Source organism: Aedes albopictus, chromosome 2 (assembly GCF_035046485.1).
Source record: "Aedes albopictus strain Foshan chromosome 2, AalbF5, whole genome shotgun sequence".
NCBI lineage: Eukaryota > Metazoa > Arthropoda > Insecta > Diptera > Culicidae > Aedes > Aedes albopictus.
Window position 1 is genome coordinate 509,594,198 of NC_085137.1, and position 17,783 is coordinate 509,611,980.

Sequence of the window (17,783 nt, forward strand, 5' to 3'; positions counted from 1 at the left end):
CCAATCCAAATCCAATCCAAATCCAATCCAAATCCAATCCAAATCCAATCCAAATCCAATCCAAATCCAATCCAAATCCAATCCAAATCCAATCCAAATCCAATCCAAATCCAATCCAAATCCAATCCAAATCCAATCCAAATCCAATCCAAATCCAATCCAAATCCAATCCAAATCCAATCCAAATCCAAATCCAATCCAAATCCAATCCAAATCCAATCCAAATCCAATCCAAATCCAATCCAAATCCAATCCAAATCCAATCCAAATCCAAATCCAAATCCAATCCAAATCCAATCCAAATCCAATCCAAATCCAATCCAAATCCAATCCAAATCCAATCCAAATCCAATTTCAAATCAATATCCAATCCAAATCCGATGTTTGCGATCCACATTTTGCTAAAAAAAACAAGTCAATAACAAATTTTTGCCTTCAATCCACAAAATATCTTCAGTACTTGGGATTAATCGTTAAAAATGAAGCCCGTTAGCTTGGTAGGAGATTATTTTACCATACAACTCAAAAAGAATACCAACCTTTTCGGTGGTGCTTGGTTTTTGTGTTCAAATAAATGAAAACGCTGGGAAAAAGAGTCAATTTTAAACTGTTCGTTGGTGCTTCTACCGAGGAATTCGTTGATGAGCAACAACGCACAATATCGACGACGGCTGGCCAAATGGGCGCGATCTATCCATCTTCGTGGCTGAAGCAATTACTCGCTACGTTAAAAATTACAATGGATCACCGCCACCACGGCGTGGCGATGGTTGCAACCACCGTCCGTGGTATGGTGTGCCGGACCAATGGAATCCAGTTATTTCTTTATTGGTTCTTGCTCCGATAATTGAGGGGATATAGCTGGAGCATGGCCGTTGGTTGCAGAACTTTGCTGGTTGAAGGACGTTGGGTCGCCCCAAGTCTTCGAGCAGGACAGACATTTCTACTTGGTAGTCATGGAGCTTTCTAAAGCTGTATGGCACTTAGGACCTAGAATATTTTTTTTTATTCTAAGATTTATTTTTCAAGCAATTTCATATCCCCCTAGTTGTACAAACCGTCAAAGAGGACACTTCTTTCTTCGGGTTGGGGTTCTGCTCTATTTGGAAGTAATCAACCTGTGAAACTTATTAACTTGACTGATGATGGTAATCAATAAGCCAGACTTCTGGTGGTTATTTCGTACCAAAAAATGCCATTTATCACATCCCTTGCTTTCTTGGAGAAGTAATTTAACCTCTATTGAAAGCGTATGAAAGAGTTTTTCATGCTTCAAATCAGAGCCCTTATGAATGGTTGTCAGAGTAAATGACGGGCACAGATGCCACCATTTTAGTGCTTTAATCGTTAAATGTTAAAGAAACTTTGCAAACTCCAGGACCTTATGAATCTTTTGTGATGATTAGACGTGTGCAGAGCACTAAGAGTGAAACGTTAGAATAGCTTCAAGCGACGATAAGTGCATGAAGCTGGTGGAACTGATACCGCTACGGAGGGAACACTGCGCCATAAAAGGAGTCGCATTAACATACTAATAAAATTTGCCTCATTCATTCGTCCGTTGAAGGTGGGTGTAGACAGTGTAGACGAAGCTTCTGTCATCGTCACCACATCTTCAACCGAAAACGTTGGCACCGCAGGTGTGACAAACCGGATGTAACACCCGTAAGGATATGCGCGAGGTTATGGGGTGCTCCGTTGAAGCGGTGTCGTTTGAAAGAAGACGAAGAGAATAATCTCCAGTGACGTTTCTGTTTTATCAGGTTTCCAAGCGGTATCCAAAAACGTAAAAATTTGTAATAAAATTGATCTTCTCTCGTCTATTGTATATCTTCTATTTACTATCTTATATTTCCTATCTGGTATCTTCTTTCTTCTAGCTTCTGGCTTCTAGCTTCTGGCTTCTAGCTTCTGGCGTCTAGCTTCTGACTTCTAGCTTCTGGCTTCTGGTTTCTAGATTCTGGCTTCTAGATTCTGGCTTCTAGATTCTGGCTTTTAGCTGCTGGCTTCTAGCTTCTGGTTTCTATCTTCTGACTTCCAACTTCTGCCTTCTAGCTTCTGGCTTCTAGCTTCTGGCTTCTTGCTTCTAGCTTCTGGTTTCTAACTTCTGGGCTCTGGTTTCTAGCTTCTGGCTTCTAGCTTCTGGCTTCTGGCTTCTAGCTTCTGGCTTCTAGCTTCTGGCGTCTAGCTTCTAACTTCTAGCTTCTGGCTTCTGGTTTCTAGCTTCTGGCTTCTGGCTTCTAGCTTCTGGCTTCTAGCTTCTGGATTCTAGCTTCTGGCTTTTAGCTTCTGGCTTCTTGCTTCTAGCTTCTGGCTTCTAACTTCTGGGCTCTGGCTTTTAGCTTCAGGCTTCTAGCTTCTGGCTTCTGGCTTTTGGCTTCTGGATTCTGGCTTCTGGATTCTAGCTTCTGGCGTCTAGCTTCTGATTTCTAGCTTCTGGCTTCTGGTTTCTAGCTTCTGGCTTCTGTCTCCTAGCTTTGGGCTTCTAGTTTCTGGCTTCTGGCTTCTGGCTTCTAGCTGCTGGCTTCTAGCTTCTGGTTTCTAGCTTCTGCCTTCCAGCTTCTGCCTTCTAGCTTCTGGCTTCTAGCTTCTGGCTTCTTGCTTTAGCTTCTGGCTTCTTGCTTTAGCTTCTGGCTTCTAACTTCTGGGCTTTGGCTTCTAGCTTCTGGCTTCTAGATTCAGGCTTCTACCTTCTAGCTTCTGGCTTCTAGCTTCTGGCTTCTGGTTTCTAGCTTCTGGCTTCTGGCTCCCAGCTTCTGGCTTCTAGCTTCTGGCTTCTACCTTCTAGCTTCTGGCTTCTAGCTTCTGGCTTCTTGCCTCTAGCTTCTGGCTTCTAACTTCTGGGCTCTGGCTTCTAGCTTCTGGCTTCTAGCTTTTGGCTTCTGGCTTCTAGCTTCTGGCTTCTAGCTTCTGGTGTCTAGCTTCTGACTTCTAGCTTCTGGATTCTGGTTTCTAGTTTCTGGCTTCTGGCTTCTAGCTTCTGGCTTCTGGCTTCTAACTTCTAGTTTCTGGCTTCTGGCTTTTAGCTGCTGGCTTCTGGTTTCTAGCTTCTGGCTTCCAGCTTCTGGCTTCTAGCTTCTGGCTTCTAGCTTCTGGCTTCTACCTTCTGGCTTCTTGCTTCTATCTTCTGGCTTCTAACTTCTGGGCTCTGGCTTCTAGCTTCTGGCTTCTAGCTTCTGGCTTCCGGCTTCTGGCTTCTAGCTTCTGGCTTCAGGCTTCTAGCTTCGGTCGTCTAGCTTCTGACTTCTAGCTGCTGGCTTCTGGTTTCTAGCTTTTGGCTTCCGGCTTCTAGCTTCTGGCTTCTAGCCTCTAGGATCAGGATTTTAGCTGCCGGCTTCTACTTTTTGATTTCTAGCTTCTAGTTTCTAGCTTCTAGCTTCCAGCTTCTGCCTTCTAGCTTCTGGCTTTCCAAGTAACAATGAATGCTGAACAGTGAGTGTATTAGCTGAACATTGGTTGGTTAATGGTGTCAGTGGCTGAACACAATGACAGCTGAATATTGGTCTGAAGTATGGCTCAAGCAATACATAGATTGCTGAATTTTAAGTTGAAAGAATATTTTTTATCTTTGTAATCAGCTTTAAAACTTTACTGATGATTACTGATTGAGCGCATATTAGGCCTTAAACCAGCCTTTCAACGACCTCAAATTAGCTAAATGTTGAATAAAATCACCAAAATTAGATGTTTAGGAGCTGGATAAAGGATTGTACCTCTTGTGATCAGCTGTTGCTCCAATGTAGGCTGCTTTAAAATAGTTGGAAAAACGTTTGTACAGCATCAAATTGTTACCTGGGTTCTAGCTTCTGGCTTCGGACTTCTAGCTTCTAGCTTCAAGTTTCTCGCTTCTAGCTTCTATCTTCTATCTTTTATCTTATATCTTCTTTTTGTCTTCCTTTTTAATATTATTTCTATATTTCTTATTAATTTTCTGATCTTTCTATTTTCACTGCTTATTATTTTCTTTCACATTAACTTTTTAATATTATCTCAACAACTAAAAGTTTTACTAAAATGTTTCAACATTTCCGGTACCGCATCGGTCATGTTTGTTCTACAGTTTCAATACCTTAAACTGAGAGTCTCCACATGGCTTCAGTCCTTCCATTTATTCTGCAACTGCGTCCCCAAAAGCCTTGTTATGATAATTACATTTGCATTCGCGCTTCTGGCTAAATGTATTCATTGTCTACAAACCCTCTCTTCCATCTGTTTCCCCCTGTTCTCACCAACACCAATTCATTCGAGTTTGAGTATCAGTTTGGCACATTCCGCAACTGTTCTAAGCAGTCTCCTTCCAGAGTTCCAGAGCGATAAAATGTGCTCATTTTGGTTAATCTTAAAAGCACTCCAACCTTCTTCGTCACCCTCTCCCCCTCCCAAACCACACAGCGACGATGAAGAACGAACCCTCCCGAACAAGATAATGTGTTAAAATTTAAATGAGCTGTACCTGTCGTTTAAAGTTATTTTAAATTTAACGACCCCCGTAAGCTGGAGGAAAAGCTCTTTTCGCTGCTGCTGCTACCAGACGCTTGCAGCAGTGGGTGCCTTTTATTGGAGGGGTTGGGGCTGGGATACACTTCTGTTTTACGATTGAATCTCTACTAACACTCTGGTTGTGTGTTCGCGTTCGCAGGACTGTTGCTGCCGCACTCAACTCGCTGTCGGCCGTCACGTGCGAGGATCTTCTGGTGACCGGACTGGGAATCAAGATTCCACCGAAACGGGCTTCGATGTACGCCAAGTGGATGTCGCTGGGGTAAGTACCGTCGCGAAATTTGGCGACGACGATTTCAATACGTTTATTGTGTGTCATAACGCAGTTAGCGTTTGTACCTGAGCGGCTGTTTCAACGGAAATGGGCCCTCCTGGACATATGTTTCTGAAGTGGAAGTTTTCCAAACGATGTGTTAACGATTGGGCTTGAGGTCAAGAGGTTTTTCGTGTTGGGAAATTGTGTAATTTTAATAAATCCTAGAATTTGACATTATGATGTAAAACCTATGATAACAGAAACTTTGCAACGTGAACAATGTTTGTCAGGAGTTTGCCCTTAACATAAGAATCTATAAATTCAGTAGGAATTCATAAGTGCTTTCCCAGAGGAAATTTCAAAAGAATTATTGCAGATATCTCCGAAACTTTCTGGTAACATTTGTAGCGCAATTACCGAAGCCGTCTTCGAGAAACCTTCAAAGGTCATTTCTATCATAATCCATAGTGTAGTGGGTTGTCGATTTCCGAGCATTTTATGAATCTTGCAATGAAACTTCTATAGTGCTTTTTAGTGGAAATTCAATTTGAAACTGTGGAAGAAATTTTTGCAGAAATGCATTATATCTTCTTCTTCTTCTTCTTGGCGTAACGTCCTCACTGGGACAAAGCCTGCTTCTCAGCTTAGTGTTCTATGAGCACTTCCACAGTTATTAACTGAGAGCTTCCTCTGCCAATGACCATTTTGCATGTGTATATCGTGTGGCAGGCACGAAGATACTCTATGCCCAAGGAAGTCAAGGAAATTTCCTTTACGAAAAGATCCTGGACCGACCGGGAATCGAACCCGTCACCCTCAGCATGGTCATGCTGAATACCCGTGCGTTTACCGCCTCGGCTATATGGGCCCTTTTTAAATGCATTATATGCAGGAATTTAATTTCACGTTTCTCAAATAATTTCTTGATTAAAAAAAGGCATTTGAATTTTTTTCAAGATCTGTGAGAATTTCTCCATGCATTTCTTCTGCAATTGTCTCACCAAATCTGCAGATTTGGTTTGAATATTGCCGTATATGACATTCATGAATTAGGAACCAAATCTCCCAAAAATTTATTCACATTTTTCAAAAATAAACTTGGAAAAAAATGGAAAAATTCTTCAACATATTCCGCCTGACATTTTTGCTAGATTTCAAAATAATTTTGGAAAATGGATCAACTATTCATTTCATTTTTTCATTCCAAGTTTGTTTGTTTTAACAATTCCGATTTTGTTTCCTAAAGTTTGATAGAAATTCTTGCATTACTTTCTGAGATTTTTTTTTGAATATTCTTTAAATTATATTCAGAAATTTTCTTGCAACTCTTCTAGGAACTACACTGCAAAAGTGAACAAGTATATTCAGCAGGAAGTTGTTTACTCACCATCCCACAGAGTGTGGGACTTCTTCCAGAACTCAGACAAAGATTTCCTTCAGTTACCAAGTTCTGAAGAAGGTTTAAAATACCATAAGAAGCTGGACAGATAGTTGCAATCATACCAAATTCTATATTACCAGTATGTCAGAGATGGTGCTACAGTTTTTGGCTCTGAATTTGATCAATTACACACAATCAATCAGTGAATCGGATTTTTTGAACGAATCAGTGATATGTTTAAAATGTTGATGGAATCAATACTATGTTCTATATAACCAAAAATTTCTTATAAAAACACAGACGTAAAATTTGGATTTTTTTAAATGATTGGTTAGAACTCAACATTTGTCGTGACAATCCCTTTGTTTTAATGCTTGAAAACGATCACGTTAGCATGAGAATAGTTTTCTAGAACCGTAATGGAACGTATAAATTCTTAAGGTTACAAAATATTTCCAAAATTATGTATAATACAGGAAATTTGAATTTTCGGATCGAACTAAATATTCTCGACAAGTACAACTGAATCAATTTTTGAAAGAACAATAAAGCAGTTGATTGCTTCTCTTTTTGGGATTCCGTCGGTAATTCTTGAGAAAATTTCATTTTTTTTGGAAAACTCTTTCATCAATTCTTTTTATTCTTTCACTTATTTATTTGGTAATTTATATGAGCATTTTTCCGTAATTTTTCAAAAATTCCTAAGGAAATCTATTCGTTTACATCATTGCATTGGGAATTTCGTTGGGATTCATTTGGTTGTACTTTTGAGAATTTCTTGAAGGTATCTTTCGGAAATATCTTTGAAAATTCCTTCAGCAATTCGTTTTTGTTTTTTTTTCTACTTTTTTCTAGTATGAATGAGACTGAAAATTTTCTTCTGAATTTTAAAGTAATGGTTTTAGAAATTCCTTCCGGAGATTTCAATATAATGGCAATGCTTTTGAAATTTTCTTCGTTAAAAAACTGGTAACTGCTGCTGAAAGTCTTTAAGGAATTGATTCGGCTACTTCTTTGGAAATTTTATCTACAAATTCTTAACAAAACGCATTTTCTGGAAATTTCTCACACAATCCGTCTGAAAGCTTTTTTTTGGTAATTACTTTGGAAATATCTTCCGTAGTTCCTTTGGGAATTGGTTCGGCAATCATTTTCATTTGGTTTTCATCAGAAAAACTTAAAACTTCTTTAGGAACTTCTTCGTCAATCATATTTTAAGAAATGTATTAAACATTCAGCGATTTTTAAGAAATTTTGCTTTCGAAATTCTTTGGTAGTTCCTTTCGAAATTTGTTTAGATTTCTTTCTTTGTAAACTACTTTGGAAAATCTTTTGAAAACTTTTTGGGTAATTGCTTTGAACATACTTTTGGTAATTCCTGTTATTCCATTTGAACTTTAAAGAAATCTTTTAAGAATTTTGCAGGTAGCTTTTTAAATGAATATCGCCGGCATTTTTTAAATAATTTTGGCAAATGAGTTTTCCAATTCGTGTTGAAATTTCTTCTGGTTTCTATAAAATCTATTCACAAGAATTTTATTAAAGATTTTAGAGATAATCGTTGAAGACGTTCTCCAGCAAATTTACAAAGGATTCCTCTACACTTTCTTAAGCAATTATTGGAGTAATTTCTGGAAGCAAAATGTCTTGAAGGATTTACTAAAGGAGTGTGAAGAAATATTGGGAATTTCCAGAATAATCTCTTGGAGAATTTTTAAAGCAACCCTTGGAGAAAATTCTTCAGAAAGCTACTTGAAGGAGTTCTAAATTTCTGATTTTCAATGTATCCGCGAATCTTTGAAAAAAAAATCAATGGAATATTTTTGAGAAAGTTCATAGAAGTTTTTCTATATGAATGCTTTGAAAAATTTCTGGAGGAATTCCTATGAAAAAATAATCTGAAGAAATTTGTAGATAAATTTCTGGAACAATCTAACAATCTATGAAAGCTTTTTTGAAAGAAATCCTTGAAATATTTTCTAAGGGGCTGTCCATTAATTACGTAAGGGTTTATGGAGGGAGGGGGGGTTTGGAAAATCTTACGCGTCATACAAAAATATTTGGAGTTTCATACAAAAATTCTTACAAGGGGGGGGGGGGTGGGTGTCGAAAAGTCGGAAAAATTGCCTTACGTAATAAATGGACAGCCCCTAAAGGAATCCATGGATTTTTTTCGGAATTTTTGGGAAGCTATCCATGCAAGACTTTCTTGAGGAGTTTTTGGAAAAAATTCTAGAGGACATTCTAAAGTCTAAAAGAAACCCTAGAAAATTTTCTGAAAGAATTTCTGATACATTTTTTTAGAATTATTAAAATAAATAATAAAATAATTAAAATAAATAATAAAATCTACGAGGAGTTTCCAAAGTAGTCCGGATTATTTCATGATTATTTTTTTTTAAATAAATCCTAGAACGGATGTCAACAAAGGTCCATTAAAGAATTATCTAATAATCTATAGCAGTTTTTTAAACTAATTCTTGTAGAAATATGTAAGGAAATCCCTGGAGGAAAATCTGTAAATTATTTTGCAGAAATTATTAGTCAAAAAAATGTGAAGAAACCCTTAGTGCAGTTTCTATAGGAATCGTTGCAGAAAATTGTCCGAATGGATCTTGCATTTATTTTAAAAGAGTCCTGTTTTAATTTTTGAAGAAATCCCAGAAGAATTTTCCGACAGAAATTCCGATTTTCAAAAAAAAACCTGGAGCAATTTCTTTCGCAAACCCCAGAGAAAGTTTTGGAATGATCGGAATCGTCCTTGGATGATCGTTTAAGAGAATGCTTAAAGGAATTTTCGAATGATTTTTCGGAAAACAAGTCTCAAAAATCCCGAAAAAGATGGAAAATCTCTGAAGAATTTTCTTAAGAAATCCCTGGAGGAATTTCTGCAGCAACTCATACACAACAGTCGTCCTCAATTCTTTGTGAAACTTCTGGAGGAATCCCTAGTAGAATTTCTGAAGAAATTGGAAGCTGCTGAGAGAATTTTTGGTGAAATCTTTGCAAGAATTTCCAAAGAAACCCCAGCACAAATTTTTGAAGGAGCTTTTGGAACACTTCTGAAAAATTCTGAAACAGTTTCTGGCTGAAAGGCATCGCTAAATGTTTTATTAAAGGAATCCTTGGAAGAAATTTATGAATAAATGTCTAAAGAAATTTTCAAAGGAATCTTTAGCCGATGTTTTGAAAGAATCCCTGGAGGAATTTCTTCTCAATTGCATGTATAGCTATTTGGAAAAAATGAAGGAATTTCAGAAGTAAATCACGCAAAAAGCTTCGAAACATTTTTTGTGGAATTGTAGTTTATGGGGGATTTCTAAACAAATCCCAGAAGCAAATTTCTGAATGAACACATGGAAGATTTTTTGAAAGAATCTGTGAGGGAATTTTTGGAAATTTGTACGGATTTTTTAAGAATGATTTTTTAGAAGAATTTTCAAGAAATTTTTGAAAGATTGTCTAAAGTAATCTGCAATAGATTCTCCAAAAGAATGCCTAGAGGAATTTTTGAAGTAATCCCTGGGCGACTTTCTCGAACAATCTCTGAAATGATTTTTGAAAAATCATGGAGAAATTGGGAATCCATGCCAGATTTGGCAAAAGAATTCTTTGTGACACTACTGAAGGAACACACGGAAGATTTTCTTAAATAATCTGTAACATGATGATTTAATTTGGGAAGTTCTCTTTGGAGACCGTCGTAATAAAGTTGAAAATTCTGGGTTCACTTATTTTTATCAGGTTCGCGTTTTATCGAAAGCTCAGTTTTTATATCCTTTGGTACATTTTGGTACACAATTAAAATAAAATTTAAAAAAAATGCTTAAATTATATGTCAAATTCGATTTTATAGACGTTTCGGAAATTGAAATGCCCACAAAATCGAGGTATCCCTGTATTTTGATGATTTTTCCTAATCAGGAAGATTAGTCCTTAGAATAGGTTATCTTTGATACCTTAAGAAAATAAGATTTTTTTTGCAAGAATGATTTCTTTTTTTATTATGGGGTTCCTCGAGATGTTTCTCGATGAACTGTTCTATATATTCTCTATGGGTACTTTCAGAAATTCCTTCAGAAATTCTCTCAGGCGTTTCTTCATGAACTACTTCAGAAAATTCTCAAGAGATTCTTCTGAAAGTTCCTCCTGGAGTGAAATCGTTAACTTTTCATGGGTTTTATAGAAGCCATTCTTCAGCGATCTTTCCACTTTTTTCCCGGGGACCCTTCAGGGTTTTTTTCAGGAACTCCTTTAGAAACCACATAAGGATTTATTTCTTGGCGTAACTTCAGGAATATCTGAAGAAATTATTCTTGGAATTAATGCACAACATTCTCCAGTTTTACAGGCATTGCTTCAGAAATTCATTAAAAAAAAATTATTAAAATTTAATTTGGTTATTTTTTTTCAAGAATTCTTCCATTTGGTTTAAATTTGCTCCTAAAAATTCCTCTAGGGAAATTGTTTCATCCACTCAAAATATTCTGCAAGAAAATAAAAAAAAAGACAATTCACACCGTCTTCAGCCAGACGCTGCACAGACTGAACACATTACTTACACTAGACAACGGACAACACAGAACACCTAGTGGCCCAGTGGTGAATTTTTCATTTGACGAAAAGTTTCCACCGACTGGAGCGGGTATCGAACCCACACTCCCTGGCTTATGATACGCCTAGACGACTGCCGCCGCTAACCGCACGGCCACGAAGCCCACAAATGTTTCAGGAGTTCGTCCGGAAGTATCTCCAGGAGTTCTTCCAAATCATCCGGCAGGAATCCCTTCAGAAATTTATTAGGGGATTTATTCAAGAGTTCCTCCAGTAATTGTGTACAGTTTCTGAACGGAATCCCGACGAACTTATGTTAAAGTACTTCATCGAGGAAGTTCACGAACATCATCGAGATTTAATTCAAAATTCCTCAAGGATGTCCAAGGAAATCCCTTCAGAGATTTTCTCAGGAACTTCTCCAAGATTTTTTCCTTGAATTTCTGCAAAAGTTTCTTACAGAATTTTTCAAGAAACTCCTCCAAAGCCAGTGTGCCCCAGGGATTCTTTCAGGCTCTTCAAAGATTGTTCCTGATATTTCTTCAATGATATTTGTTCAGGAATCTCATCAGGAAATTTTGTAACATTCCCACTGAAATTGCTTCAGGAAACCCTTGAAGAATCACATACAGTTTATTTTATGTAATTTCATAAATAACTTCTATAAATATCTGTGGAGGAATATCTGAAAGAATCCCAGGAGATATTTCTGAGTCAACTGCAGGAGAAATTCCGAAAAGAAACCTTCTAGACATTTCTTCGGTAACCCCTGACGATTTTTCCAAGTGATTCTTGTAAGAACCGATTTCCGAAGAAATCGCTGAAAATTCTCTAAAAAACTTGAAAAATAAAAAAAAATCCATGGAAAAAGTCTGGGGTAATCTCTTGCCGATTTTCACGAAAAAATTCATTAAACAACTGAAGGAATTCCTTGGTAAGTTTTAGATGGAATCCATGAAGAAATTTTTAAAAGATTCTTTGGAAATGTTTTAGAATTTTTTTTTATTTAATATCTGTGAAAATCATTGGATATATTCTCAACCCTAGTCGTGCATTTGAGTCATAATGACTCCTAAACTGGCACTAGGTCAGCGAGGTGAGCGGAAGTTATTGCACGAAGAAGGCTGTACGAATCTCTGGATGATTATGTGAACGAATCTCAGGGAATGTTCTAACGAAAATCTGGCAAAACTTGTTCAATAAATTTCTGGAAACTCTTCCTCAGAAACATTTGCTGTCGTTCTACGCATAACTGTCCCATATTATATGGGATTCCCATATAATATAGGGCTATTGGGCGTGGAACGATTGCTCGGTGGAATTCAATAAAATAAATGAAGAAAATAAAGAACATTAACCCTAAAAGGGATACCTTCATGGCCTCAGTTTCGTCATCTCGCTGAGTGTGTTCCATCAAAGACGAGCTCTGAAAGGCGCCTGGGGTCCAACGGACCCCAGGTATCCCTTTTAGGGTTAAAAAATCCTTTAATGATTAGAGGAATGATATTAATAAATATTTGGAACAAATCTCGAAGAAATATCCTACCGAATTCCATGGAGGATTTTTTGAGGGAATCTCCGCAGGAATTCGTGAACGTATTTTTGAAACAATCCCTATTACAATGTGCCGAGAAGCACTCAAACTTTGTTAAAGATTCCTTGACAAAGCTTGAGAGAAATTTTAATTTAAATTTATGTAAAACTTTCTAGTAATTGTTTTTGAAGAAATATCTGAATTTGTTAAAGATTTCGAGTAAAATTTTCTGGAAATATCCTTGGAAGAATTCCAGGAGGAATTTCTGGTGGCATACATGGAGAAACACCCGGAGGAACTCATGGAAGAACGTGACAAAAAACCCCTGGAGACACTCCATGAAGACATTTGTAGAAAAAGCCCTTTAAGAATTTTTGAAGCAACCGATAAAGGAATTTCTGAAAGAATCCTCGAATTGCTTTTAAAATTTTCGGAGTTATTTCTGAAAAGGGAACGTGCATAAATTACGCCACGCTTTGAGCATTTCAAACTATAAACGTGAAAATAAAAAAAAAACCCAGATTAATCCACCTAGTGGTGATAGTGCCTTTCTCGTCGAATATGTTAAGTTGCTTTTTTTAAGCCAGCATATTGAAATGTTTAGCAAAAAATGCTGGAAACCATGTATATATTTTGTGCGCTTATAAATGGCTCTGGGTCCCCCCCATAAAAATATAGGTATTATCTGACCAAAGTCAAGGGTGTCATAGCTGCCAAAACTACTCGTTGTTGCCCAGTTTTTTAAGTCATTAGTACTTTTAAAACTACTACTGAATCGTGCATTCAGCTTCTTATATCAGAACCATATTCAGCCTCTACTGTGTCTTATTCAAGAGATTGAGCTAATACGGCAAGCCGTATTCAGCCTCTCCTGTTGTTGAATCATATTCAGCCCCTTCTGTATCGTTTGAGGAGGTTTTAGCTAACACGGTAAACCGTATTCAGCCCCTCCTGTCGTTGAACCATATTCAGCCTCTTCTATGTTTTATTCAGGAGATTGAGCTAATACGGCAAGCCGCAGGGCACGCCGTATTCAGCCTCACCTGTCGTTGAATCATATTCAGCCTCTTCTGTATCGTTTTAGGAGGTTTTAGCTAACACGGTAAACCGTATTCAGCCCCTCCCATCTCATTTTCAGAAGACTTTAGCTAATATGATTTTCAGCAGTTTCAGAAGATTTTAGCTAATATGGTTTATTTCTAATTGACGATTTGTTTTAGCAGGTTACAGCAACGTCCTTTAACTCATCACTATATGATTCAAGTTATACACATCGTAGCATGTAAAGTCGTATGGTGTGTTTACATCAGATGGAAGAAGAACATTATAATGTGCGTCTGATTGGCCTGGTCTTGTCAAATGCAGTAGTATTGGTAAATCAGTATTACCATAATTTGGTGGTTCAACTTTAACAAACCGTTGTTCTCCGTTTTCGTGATGCAACATGACAAATATAATTCGTTCAAGAGCCATACTTAGAGCAAACAGGGTGTCTAGGTTACCGAATAACCTTTCTGAACAACATATCTGAAGAAGGTTAAACAATGTGTCGGATTCCAAACCAATGGTGTTTCTGATTTTATCGAAAAGATGTATGTTTTCTATTACGGCTTGGAATGCAATTGCTCTAAGATCAAAAGAAAAACTTTCATTTCCTACCAATGCATACGAAATCGCATTAAATTGGCAACCGCCATCTCCAGTTATTGGAATCTCCAAGAATCCATTCAATGTTTGAACTGACAATGGTGTATCTCTGTTACATTTAAAAATGTTAATAGGTAATGCCCTTAAATAGTTTGCAATGTGGTTAATATCACTTTTGTAACGCATTACATTGCGATCTGCAGAAGCTACCAGTAATTCTTCTGAATTAGTAAAAGTATATGGATCGTTATAAAATATCTGTTGAACATTTTTGAGCAATCTTTCATTTTCATTATAGTAAGCATCGTTAGTTGTACCAACAGAGTTAACCCAATCTTTAATGTTGTTATCTAGATTCAAATGTTCTACATCTGATTCAAAATCACTGTACTGAAAGGATAAATCTGCAATATTCCTATTGCTAGATCTGATGCTATTACCTTCAGATGATAAGTCCACATATGATGCTATTGATTTACTATCTATGGATACTATATCGGAAGACTTTTCATACAGCTGAATATTATCTTTGTCAAGTTTGTTCAGATCATTAAGGCATGGTTGCTCACTACAAATAATACAATAAATTGGTTTATGATCAGAAAAGTAGCATTCGTAAACTCCAGCAGTAATGTTTTCAAAATTGGCGTACACTATATCTAGACGTGAACCCAAAATAGTTGTTGCTTCTGTTGGCGGTAGTTTCGAAACATATGAAAGGCTGATCATAAAGGAACTAAACTCATGGACTTGTGCATTCTTTATATCATTAAGATTGAAATTGAAATCACCTATGACAATAGTTGGACAAGATTCCTCCAACTGAAATCGAAGCATTGTATCTTTAAAATCGCAAACATTTACTTTTGGTGATTTGTATCCACTTATTATCAGGATTCCATTGACTACTAATTTTACCAAATCTATGTGACTATGGTAATGTCCCTTTTGATCTGCATTGAATTCGGTAGAATGGTCGACAACGTTTGCTTTTAAACTGCTTCTTACAAAACAAATAATTCCTTTGGCAATGTTCTTTTTAACATATTCTGGATATTTCATAGTATCTGAACGATAAACCAAATCGAATCCTGGAAATTCAACCTTTTCATTAGCGTACAAGCAAGTTTCGGAGAAAATCAATACATCACAACGGAAATACCATGGGTCTACGTTTACGTGCTTTTTATTCGCTCGTAATGACCGAATATTCAAATACACTACTTTGAGTCCTGATACGTTAACTAAATTATTGTAAGCAAGTGACAATGATCGTTCTTTTCGTAGTCTATTCATTTCGTTCAAACAAGCATCAATTGTATGATTACTTTTCATGTTTCCTGGAAAATTACCTAAAATATAAAGTCCTGAAAGACTCGTCACGCGGCTAAGCTCTACATACACTAGCTGACGGGTAAGGTTACCAGATTTCCTGAAATCAATACAGACATGTTTGTATGTTTGACCTTGACTTTTATGAATAGTTAGAGCTTCGCAGGGTACTATTGGAAACTGGTCCCGTATCATCTGGTAATCCTTCTGGAAATGAGTTGTCAGGTTGTATTGTTTCCTTGGGATGGGCGTCCAACTGAGGTTGATTCCGTTGTTTTCCATGAAATTCCTATATTGCTGTCGTATCTTACTGCCTACATTATTAGAATCGAATTTTAAGAATACAATAGTGGGTTTTTCTGTCCCAGGATTGCAAACCACATATTCCAAAACACCAGTTGCTCCATTAACTAATCCATCTGACACGTCAAGATTAGCTGTCAGCATGTATTTAATACCTTGTTTGAACCGAATCGTAAATGGATATCCTCCACAATCTTTAGTTGGGCGTTCACTCCACATTTTAATCTTTGCAGCTATTTGATTTGGTTTTAGTTTTCCTGTAATTGTGTCAACAGCGTTGCACTCTATTTCAGGTGCGAGTGATTCCGATATCTTCTTGTCATTATATTTATCAACGTTGGCGTTGGTATAGTAAAGCCGGATGGCTTCATCTGGTACTTGATGTTCCTCTATTTCTCTAGATTTTATGATTTTGATGTCCTCGTCGGTCATATCTCCACGAGCAAAACTATTGAGAGCTTTAACAAAGCTCAAATCATCTTTCTGTCGCATAACCTCTGTCAACTCATAAAGGTTAAATTCGTCCCATAATGGTGAGATGTTCGTTTTAATGAGACTGTGCTTTGGAGTGAAGAAGATGGCTGAATCTTTTACAGGTGGTAATTGAAGAAAATCGCCTACTGTGATTACCGATAATCCACCAAAGGTTTCATTTATTCCGGTGATTTGCTGTAACCTTGTATCAATCCGACTAAAAATGGTGCTTCCAACCATAGATATCTCATCTACTATAACCAATTTGCAGTCTTTCAGTTGTTGTCTTAAATTATTGGCAACATCCATGGGTAAATCCGACATTTTAGCATTTTCTTGTAGTGGTAGAGCAAATGCAGAGTGTAATGTGTTACCTCCGATAAGAAAAGCGGCTTTTTCCAGAAAACGCGCACAGCAAAACTTTAATGGAATCAGTATTTTGGTCTCTCAGAACTGTTGTTGAATATTCCAAATGATATGTTATCAGCTGGAAAATAGTTGAAATAACCATGCTTTTACCCACTCCAGCAGATCCCGAAATGAAAATTCGAAGAGGTAACTTTCCAGTGCTGAATGACTTATAGATATGCATAACGATTTCCCTCTGCCGCTCGTTCAACTTACAAAGCATATCAAAGAGATTGTTTTCGTGTATTTTCGGAGGGGCAGTGTAAATGAAGGGCACATTACTTTTTGGACGATCTATGCCCACTTGCACAAAGATATCGATCTCTTGTTCCTTTGGAATTTGATTATTCTCAAAATCTTCTATTTCATCTGCATCAGCTACTTGTCTGTGTTGCTCAGCTACTAGCATAGCATCATCCAATCTATCGCTAGACAGCTTGAACAGGTTATCGCGATTCCTTTCGATCAACTCTTTGTTTTCATAAAACTTGGCGCTCCAGTTAATTGATTCAATTTCTTCCTCATCATTTCTCCAAGGAAGAAACAGCAGCAGTTGTTCACGAAAGAAGTTGTCCGGATCTTTTTCATACTTATACCGCACGTGCCGTACAATTCGGGCCTTCCTACGGCGTTTATGTTCAGAGTCATCTTGCTCCGTGTCTGTTTCGTCAGCTTCATCGTCCGAATCCAAATTCTTGTCTCGTCTTGTTTTTTTAGCTGTTTGAAAATAATATGCAGTATATTCCGCCAAGCAAATATCATCCAAAGCTTTTCGTTCAGAATAATGTTTGAGAATATCTTTTCCCACGATGTCAGTTGAATCAGGATCCATTGCTTGCAACTGCTTAGTTGTTTTTAAGAACGCAACCCTTTCATCACTGCGCCCAGTATTTATGAATATAGCAGACCGACTGAACTCTGTTATAGGTGTCCCCAAGCAATGGTATACTGCTTCTGATGTTGATATCACGTGTCCGTTCAGGAATTTGTTCATTATGCACCGTAACCGATCTTGTAGATTACGATCTCCTTTGTTTAGTTCAGTTTGAAGGTCCTTCAATCCTTTTGAAAGCCCCGCTTCTCCTTTTGCCACATAATCCACAATGTACGATGCTACAGCATATTCGTCCACAACAAGTTGCAAATCGATATTTGATTCCATCAAATTAAGAATTACTCGATTGTACGTATTGATATCTACCTCACAACTCCTACGCTTATAAAAAATTGTCAACTTATTAACAGAGCTCCTTAAAGCTATTAAATATGTCTCCTCTGACATCTGAAGCTGCTCCAAAACTTCGTCAAAACTTTTGACAATTCTTTCTTTACTCACATAGAATTGTTCCATCAACTTTTTGATTTTTTCCAGATTGGATTTCACTTCAGTAGTT

At 37.2% G+C, this 17,783-nt stretch overlaps 1 protein-coding gene across 1 annotated transcript in view; it reads left to right on the forward strand.

The window, feature by feature from the left end:
• The window catches only part of LOC109404759 (sodium-coupled monocarboxylate transporter 1), a 247,588-nt gene that overhangs the window by 129,160 nt on the left and 100,645 nt on the right, over positions 1-17,783 (forward strand). The window contains exon 9 of the mRNA XM_029870294.2: positions 4,640-4,762. Within this exon, the coding sequence (XP_029726154.1) occupies positions 4,640-4,762 (123 nt within the window). The remainder of the gene's footprint in view (positions 1-4,639; positions 4,763-17,783) is intronic.